The sequence below is a fragment of the Arachis duranensis genome, chromosome 8 (genome assembly GCF_000817695.3).
Source record: "Arachis duranensis cultivar V14167 chromosome 8, aradu.V14167.gnm2.J7QH, whole genome shotgun sequence".
Classification (NCBI taxonomy): domain Eukaryota; kingdom Viridiplantae; phylum Streptophyta; class Magnoliopsida; order Fabales; family Fabaceae; genus Arachis; species Arachis duranensis.
This window is the reverse complement of record NC_029779.3, coordinates 39,888,050-39,898,037: the sequence shown is the minus strand read 5'-3', so window position 1 is coordinate 39,898,037 and position 9,988 is coordinate 39,888,050. Positions and strand designations below refer to the sequence as shown.

The 9,988-nt window shown below is 31.3% G+C and overlaps 1 protein-coding gene across 1 annotated transcript; it reads right to left on the bottom strand.

Annotated features, from left to right (window-relative positions):
* Positions 1-4,184: 4,184 nt before the first annotated feature.
* On the bottom strand, positions 4,185-5,051 carry LOC107462694 (uncharacterized). The gene has a single exon (XM_016081325.1). The coding sequence runs from the start codon at positions 5,049-5,051 to the stop codon at positions 4,185-4,187; it is 867 nt and encodes a 288-aa protein (XP_015936811.1).
* Positions 5,052-9,988: the final 4,937 nt, after the last annotated feature.

Genomic DNA, 9,988 nt, shown 5'->3' with positions numbered 1-9,988 from the left:
CTCGGACCATCTAAAATAGTTAAAATAATTAGATCTCATTTAACTCTTATTTTAAAACACTTTTTTTTTTCATAAAAATTTCAAAAATTTATCTCCTATCGCATTTTAGATCACAAAACAAAAACATATAAACAAACCATATATTTGTATTGTTGGGCCAAAACAAATAACAAAGAAAGTTTATCAAGCTTTTAAACCTATAATGAGCAAGGATATATTTAGTTTTGATTTTAAGATTAATTTATATTTTAAAAACAATTTTTATGGTGTTTAAAGTTGAATGGTAGAATGTAAAAGAGATAAAGTTTAAAAGATAATACATAACAATATATATTGGTTTAATTGAGATTTGTTTATATCCAGTCATCAATAATAATTGAGATATTCTTAAATTTTTTTAAGTTAAATATTAACTCAGATTTTCTGAATATAAGAACTTTAAATATTCTTTCTTCAAATATTTTTAAGCTGAGTATTGATTTAAATCACTAAATAATCTAAGAACTTTAGATATTATTATCTCAACTCTTCTCAAACTAGGTTGGATCACTTCTAGGTTAAGGTATAACGAATACAGAAGTTTTGAGTATAAAATATACATACAAAGTATAGTGAATACATTCGACGAATCCTTATCACTAAATTTTATTTTTTCTCGCATTCTTTTCTTAATAATCCCTTTATAGTGCACAAAAACTAAAAAATTATCTTCACTAACAATTGTGAGTGTCACTTTAATGAAAATTTAATGTTCTGTATGTATTTATACATGTTAGTAACCCATAGCTAAATCGAATTAATAAAATTCAATTTATATTATATTGACTTAGGGTCTTGGTGAGAGTGACTAAGAGGCACCATTTTAAAACTAATTATATATCACATTTTTTGTTCCTCCAATATTGAATTTAAACAGAAATAATTAAAAAAATTAAACGTTGAATAATATTCTCACTTCTATCTGTTACTATTATATCATTAAATTCTCGATCTTCTTAAAAGATTTATTACCATTTATTAGCGTGTAAACTACCATCAATATTTTTTCCATTAAAGAGTTACAGAAGAACAATTTCAATATCATCATTATCATTATAATCATTCATATAAACATAGCTCGAATCCACGATTCAGTAGCACACACCCACAACAAAATAATTCATATAAAAGACCAATGTCCAAATACACACATAACATCACTAAAACCCAACAATTCAACAAAATATAACATAATTAATAATACATATATATAACTCCATAACCATGACAATTAGAACCCACAACTAAACACTAATGAACTTGTGAATTCAAATAGTAAACAGGAATTGAAGAACATAACATAATAACATCTATGGAAAAGGCTCCATCTTGATCTTGACAACGGATAAAGGAACATCAAAACCAGGAGGAGCATCATAATTATTATTATGATGGGCTTGATCTTCCACGTTCACCTGCAAAGCAGATCATCCTCCTCCTCCTCCAAAATTCTTGATATGTTGTTGCTGATGTTCAAGGACGGTCCCTTTTTTCCTTCTACGCATCATTTTGGCCATTTGTCTCTTCATTCTCTCAGCCTTACTCTCATGCTTGTAGTGAGAACATATATGAGTTACAAACTTTTGTGATGTTTCGAACACCGCCATACACTTTGAACATGTGTGCGGCCTATTTTTCTTGTAAGAAAGGCTCTGGATTCTTCCATCCTCACATCGTTAACAATAACATCATCAATTACCTTCTTTCGTTTATTATTATCTGGATCATCGTGGTGATGGTGCTGTTCATTGATGTTGTTTCTAATTGGTTCGTTGTTACTGTTATCATTGTGATTAACTATTCTTATTCCTCTTCCTACTCCTCCTTGTGGCTTCAACACTACTTTCTCAAAGAATTTGTCATAACCAGAAGACCCATCAATTGTTTTAAAGAGAAAATCACGATCATACCTTTTGAGATTTTGTTGCGTCCAAATCAGACTCTCCTTCGTTGGACATGCATGTTCAACTTAATGAGTTTTTAACATCTCTTTTCCTGCATGATCACTCATACTTGCACCTCTGGATGATGACGATGATGCACGATGAATGAAACCGGGATTCACATCATCATTATTACCATATCCAATTGTTTTCTTCTCTTTCGACTTTTGATTCAGATCAAGTTAGTTAATCTCACTCATTGGTTCACTATTATTACTACCATTAATTGTTAATGGGTAGTGCGGATCACTGATGGTGGTGGTAGTATCATCACAAGCAGAATTGGATAAAGAAAGAGGTGAAAGGGTAATATTAAAGCTCTTGATAGCACTACCATCACCAATGCCATTTTCATGGTTAGGGCTATAAGAGTCACGAGATTTGGGCATGATAGTTAGAGAAAAAAAAATTGAAATTCAAGGTGAAAGCAAATGGTATCTAGGGAAAGGTGCATTGCACCAAGTTAAATACTAAAAGCCCTTTTTTAACACTAGAATATTATTTTCTTAAATATAAACTATGTTCACACAGATTCTTTTATATTTATTTTGAGTTTAATTTTGATACGCGTAAAATGTTTTATACAGACACTACAAGAAAAAGCAGTATTTGAAACAAAAAAATTGTTACAAAAAAGAAGAATTTTGAAACAAAAAGAATTTGTAACAAAAAAAAGGTCGATGCAGTATGTCCCGTTACAAAAATTTTTTATAAAAAATGGAACTGTTACAATTCAAAGTAATATTTTGTAGCAAATTTCTCTGATACAAAAAATCGAAAGTCGTTACAAAAGTAATAACAAATTTTGATGTTCAAAATATTTTTGGTGACAATATATTTTTTCCGATCATAAAATTTTGTTACAAAAGATAACTTGATTTTGTAACATTTTTTTCTTTATCATTTTTAAATTTTAATACTTTATTAATTAGTTTATATTAATTGTATTATTATAGTATTATTGGTGAAAACTCACATACAGTTATTTTTGTGTGAAGTTGATATTTAAGAACTGTTAGATGATTTGACAAGTTTGACTGAATATCATCTAACAATTTTGAACTATTAACTTCTTTGAAAATAACTGAATGTGAGTCTTTACCTATTATTATATTCTACAAGTATTTATTGAAAAAAAAATTGTGATTAATAAATATTTTTGTTTATCTTTTAAATTTGTATATATTTAATAAAATTTATAATTAAATAAAATGTAACTAATTTTAAAATAAGTGCTGTTAAAATTAAAATAAATTGAATATAAGAAAAATAAATGAATATATATATATATATCAGTAAAAAGTATTTTAGCTCAGTGGTATGATCAATTTTTTTTATCCTTGGGGGCAAGGGTTCAAATCCCATGTGAAGCATTTTGGAAAATTTTCCAAAAATCACAAGCTTGATAGTTGCCACGAGCATATGGAGCACAGACTTACAGAAACTGGAGCGTCGTAGATTTGCCTTCAACTGAGCGGTTTGGTACGATCTAATTTACCGATTTTCTGGTCAAATTGACCGGTTCGTTTCGATATTAATAACTATGCTAAGAGGCACTGTTTTAATGCTAATTATATATCACATTTTTCGTTCCTCCAATATTGAATTTGAATGGAAATAATTAAAAAAAGTAAACGTTGAATAACATTCTCACTCTTATATGTTACTATTATCTCATTAAATTCTCGATCTTCTTAAAAGATTTATTACCATTTATTTGCCTGTAAATTACTAAATATTTTTTTCCATTAAAGAGTTACAGAAGGACAATTTCAATATCATCATTATCATTCTAATCATTCATATAAACATAGCTCGAATCTACGATTCAGTAGCACACACCCACAACAAAATAATTCATATAAAAGACCAATGTCCAAATACACACATAACATCACTAAAACCCAATAATTCAACAAAATATAACATAATTAATAATACATACATATAACTCCATAACCATGACAATTAGAACCCATAACTAACACTAATGAACTTGTGAATTCAAATAGCAAACAGGAACGGAAGAACATAACATAATAACATCTATGGGAAAGGCTCCATATTGATCTTGCCAGCGGATAAATGAACATCACAACCAGGAGGAGCATCATAATTATTATTATGATGGGCTTGATCTTCCACGTTTACCTGCAAAGCAGATCCTCTTCCTCCTCCTCCAAAATTCTTGATATGTTGTTGCTAATGTTCAAGGACGTTCCTTTTTTTGCTTCTACACATCATTTTGGCCATTTGTCTCTTCATTCTCTCAGCCTTACTCTCATGCTTGTAGTGAGAACATATATGAGCTGCAAACTTTTGTGATGTTTCGAACACCGCCATACACTTTGAACATGTGTGCATCCTATTTTTCTTGTAAGGAAGGCTCTGGATTCTTCCATCCTCACCATCGTTAACAATAACATCATCAATTACCTTCCTTTGATTATTATTATCTGGATCATCATGGTGATGGTGCTGTTCATTGATGTTGTTTCTAATTGGTTTGTTGTTACTGTTATCATTGTGATTAACTATTCTTATTCCTCTTCCTACTCCTCCTTGTGGCTTCAACACTACTTTCTCAAAGAATTTGTCATAACCAGAAGAACCATCAATTGATTTAAAGAGAAAATCATGATCATACCTTTTGAGATTTTGCTGCGTCCAAATCAGACTCTCCTTCATTGGACATGCATGTTCAACTTGATGAGTTTTCAACATCTCTTTTGCTGCATGATCACTCATACTTGCACCTCTGGATGATGATGATGATGCACGATGAATGAAACTGGGATTCACATCATCATTATTACCATATCCAATTGTTTTCTTCTCTTTCGACTTTTGATTCATGTCAAGTTGGTTAATCTCACTCGTTGGTTCACTATTACTACTACCATTAATTGTTAATGGGTAATGCAGATCACTGATGGTGGTGGTAGTATCATCCCAAGCATAATTGGGTAAAGAAAGAGGTGAAAGGGTAATATTAATGCTCTTGATAGCACTACCATTACCAATGCTATTTTCATGGTTAGGGCTATAAGAGTCACGAGATTTGGGCATGATAGCTGGAGAAAAAAAATTAAAATTCAGGATGAAAGCAAATGGTATCTAGGGAAAGGTGCGTTGCATCAAGTTAAATACTGAAAGCCCTTTTTTAACACTAGAATATTATTTTCTTAAATATAAACTATGTTCACGCAGATTCTTTTATATTTATTTTGAGTTTAATTTTGATACACGTAAAATGTTTTATACAGACACTACAAGAAAAAGCAATATTTGAAAAAAAAAATTGTTAAAAAAAGAAGAATTTTGAGACAAAATGAATTTGTAAAAAAAAAGGCCGATGCAGTATGTTCGATTACAAAAAATTCGGTTACAAAAAATTTTTGTAACAAAAAATGGAACTGTTATAATTCAAAGTATATTTTGTAACAAATTTTTCTGATACAAAAAACCGAAAGTCGTTACAAAAGTGATAACAAATTTTGATTTTCAAAATATTTTTTTGACAATATATTTTTTCCAATCATAAAATTTTGTTACAAAAGATAACTTGATTTTGTAACATTTTTTTTCTTTATCATTTTCAAATTTTAATACTTTATTAATTAGTTTATATTAATTGTATTATTATAATATTATAGGTGAAAACTCACATACAGTTGTTTTCGTGTGAAGTTGATATTTAAGAACCGTTAGATGATTTGACAAATTTGGCTGAATATCATCTAACAATTTTCAACTATTAACTTCATTTGAAAACAACTGAATGTGATTCTTTACCTATTATCATATACTACAACTATTTATTGAAAAAATAAATTGCGATGAATAAATGTTTTTGTTTATCTTTTAAATTTGTATAAAATTTATAGTTTATCCTTAGGGGCGAGGGTTCAAATCCCATGTGAAGCATTTTGGAAAATTTTCCAAAAATCACAAGCTTGACAATTGGCAGCGTTGGAGCATATGGAGCACGGTAAACTTGCAGAAAGTTGGAGCGTCGTAGATTTGCCTTCAACCGAGTGGTTCGGTCCGGTCTAGTTCTGTAAGGTCCCACATCGGTTGGGGAGGAAACGAAGCATTGTGGATACCTCTCCCTAGCATGACACGTTTTGACAAGTCAATGTGGGGGATTTCGGCTATCATCCCTATCATCAAAGACAAAACCATGAGGCCTTGTGTGCCAAAGCGGACAAGATCGTGCTAGCGGGTGGTCTGAGCTATTACAGATAGTATCAGAGCCGGAGCCCAGATCGATGTGCCAGCGAGGGCGCTGGGCTCCCTTAAGGGGTGGATTGTAAGGTCCCACATCGGTTGGGGAGAAGAACGAAGCATGCCTTATAAGGGTGTGGATACCTCTCCCTAGCATGACGCGTTTTGACGAGTGAGTGTGGGAGGCTTCGGCTATCATCCCTATCGTCAAAGGCAAAACCGTGAGGTCTTGTGTGCCAAAGCAGACAATATCGTGCTAGTAGGTGGTCTGGACTGTTACAAGTTCTCTTAGGGTTTGATCGGTTTGCGACGGTTCTCTACCTTAACGGGTTTTAATCTTATACCGGACCGGTGTTGGGTCTGGTTTATCGATTTTCTGGTCAAATTGGCCGGTCCGGTCCGATTTTAATAACTATGCTACGAGGCACCGTTTTAAAAGCTAATTATATATCACATTTTTCGTTGCTCCAATATTGAATTTGAATGGAAAAAATTAAAAAAAGTAAACGTTGAATAACATTCTCACTCCTATCTGTTACTATCATCTCATTAAATTCTCGATCTTCTTAAAAGATTTATTACCATTTATTAGCCTCTAAACTACAATCAATATTTTTGCCATTAAAGAGTTACAGAAGAACAATTTCAATATCATCATTATCATTCTAATCATTCATATAACCATAGCTCGAATCCACGATTCAGTAGAACACACCCACAACAAAATAATTCATATAAAAGACCAATGTCCAAATACACACATAACATCACTAAAACCCAACAATTCAACAAAATATAACATAATTAATAATACATATATATATAACTCTATAACCATGACAATTAGAACCCATAACTAAACAATAATGAACTTGTGAATTCAAATAGCAAACAGGAACTGAAGAACATAACATAATAACATCTATGGGAAAGGCTCTATCTTGATCTTGCCAACGGATAAATGAACATCAAAACCAGGAGGAGCATCATAATTATTATTATGATGGGCTTGATCTTCCACGTTCACCTGCAAAGCAGATCCTCCTCCTCCTCCTCCAAAATTCTTGATATGTTGTTGCTGATGTTTAAGGACAGTCCTTTTTTTTTTCTTCTACGCATCATTTTGGCCATTTGTCTCTTCATTCTCTCAGCCTTACTCTCATGCTTGTAGTGAGAACATATATGAGCTGCAAACTTTTGTGATGTTTCAAACACCGCCATACACTTTGAATATGTGTACGGCCTATTTTTCTTGTAAGTAAGGCTCTAGATTCTTCCATCCTTGCCATCGTTAACAATAACATCATCAATTACCTTCTTTCGATTATTATTATCTGGATCATCGTGGTGATGGTGCTGTTCATTGATGTTGTTTCTAATTGGTTTGTTGTTACTATTATCATTGTGATTAACTATTCTTATTCCTCTTCCTACTCCTCCTTGTGGCTTCAACACTACTTTCTCAAAGATTTTGTCATAACCAGAAGACCCATAAACTGTTTTAAAGAGAAAATCCTGATCATACCTTTTGAGATTTTTTTGCGTCCAAATCAGACTCTCCTTCGTTGGACATGCATGTTCAACTTTATGAGTTTTCAACATCTCTTTTGCTGCATGATCACTCATACTTGCACCTCTAGATGATGATGATGATGCACGATGAATGAAATCGGGATTCACATCATCATTATTACCATATCCAATTGTTTTCTTCCCTTTCAACTTTTGATTCAGGTTAAGTTGGTTAATCTCACTCATTGGTTCACTATTATTACTACCATTAATTGTTAATGGGTAATGTGGATCACTGATGGTGGTGGTAGTATCATCACAAGCAGAATTGGGTGAAGAATGAGGTGAAAGGATAACGTTAAAGCTCTTAATAGCACCACCATCACCAATGCAATTTTCATTGTTGGGGCTATAAGAGTCACGAGATTTGGGCATGATAGCTGGAGAAAAAAAATTGAAATTCAGGGTGAACGCAAATGGTATCTAGGGAAAGGTGCATTGCACCAAGTTAAGTACTGAAAGCCCTTTTATAACACTAGAATATTATTTTCTTAAATATAAACTATGTTCACGCAAATATTTGTATATTTATTGAGTTTAATTTTGATACGCGTAAAATATTTTATACAGACACTACAAGAAAAAGCAATATTTGTAACAAAAAAATTGTTAGAAAAAAGAAGAATTTTGAAACAAAAGGAATTTGTAACAAAAAAAGGCCAATGCAGTATGTCCCGTTACAAAAAATTTTTGTAACAAAACATGGAACTGTTACAATTCAAAGTAATAGTTTGTAACAAATTTCTCTGATACGAAAAATCGAAAGTCATTACAAAAGTGATAACAAATTTTGATCTTCAAAATATTTTTTGTGACAATATATTTTTTCCTATCATAAAATTTTGTTACAAAAGATAACTTGATGTTGTAACTTTTTTTCTTTAGTTACAAAAGCAAAAAATTTATTTTGTAACAGTTTTTTTTAATACAAATTGCATGCATAATTTATGAAATTAATTTTTTAATTAACTGATATATTAACTACTTTACTAAACAAGTCAACATTCATATAATATGTAAATACATACATAATTCAAGCATGTTTCATTTAACTGAAATTATTTTAAAACAAAATAACATTTGTAAGTACATTGATTAGTTCTATAAGTTATATTTCTTGCACAAGTTCAACCAAAAGTTACAAGTCTAACATAGATTAGTGTATCTATGAATCAAAATATTCTTGAGCCTTTAAGGTAGTATGTTGTCACAATTTTAGCACTTCTGTAAATAAATAAAAAAGCAACACAAAAAATTATAAACAAGATTATAACACCAATTATAATTTTTTTCATTAACTTTTATCCAAAATGTTTAGAAAAATTTTGGCTGAATCTCCCCAAAAACTTGGATATTTTCATCGTCTACGATTATGTCAAAAACAATCAATTCACTACTTATTTCTCAGCCAATACACAACCAAATTTATCAAACCAAATAATAGGACATTTGTTATTTCTCAATCATGACATAAGTCTAATGTAATAAATAGATCCATATTAAATTAAACTATACTAATAATATATGAATAATCTAGGAATATGTATTAAAACCATAATAATTTTAGGAGTACCTTTAATTGTCTAGTTTCTTTCATTGTCAAAGCGCGCTATGAAAGAGTTCACAACGGCTTATTGAGCTTCTAATTGAGCTTTCACTCGAGCTAATTTCTCCTCTTGCTGTGTTCGTTGCTCTTCAAATTTTTCTTTGAGCACATCTATTTTCTTTGTTAGCTCCTCATGGTCTTGCATTGCCTCTTGCAATTAATTTTGACAGATTATTAATTACAATAAATTTTAATTACCAGATCATGATTAAAGAGCAAACAAATGAGTTCAATGAGAAACCAAGTTAATCATGCTGCAATATGTGCAAATTTACATGGAATCTGGCGGTCCTAGAGTAGAACAAGTCCTTTATACAACCTGCACATCAAATCCATATCCTTAACAAATTTGAAGCTTCAAATTCCAACAAACAATATCTATAAAGAAGCCATTAAAATATAATAGATAGTTACTAAGTAATGAAATGATAGATCCGAATTAAGAGCAAAGAAAAGCATGTATACTCTCCGGCACCCTCAGCCTTAATGAACTTGGGTAATCCATCTGACAAACCTCTCGCAAAGCCAGGTTGGGCTTGCACACGAACTTTGACAGCTTCAATGGGGCACAGAGCAATATCAGCAATGACTTCAGCAGAGG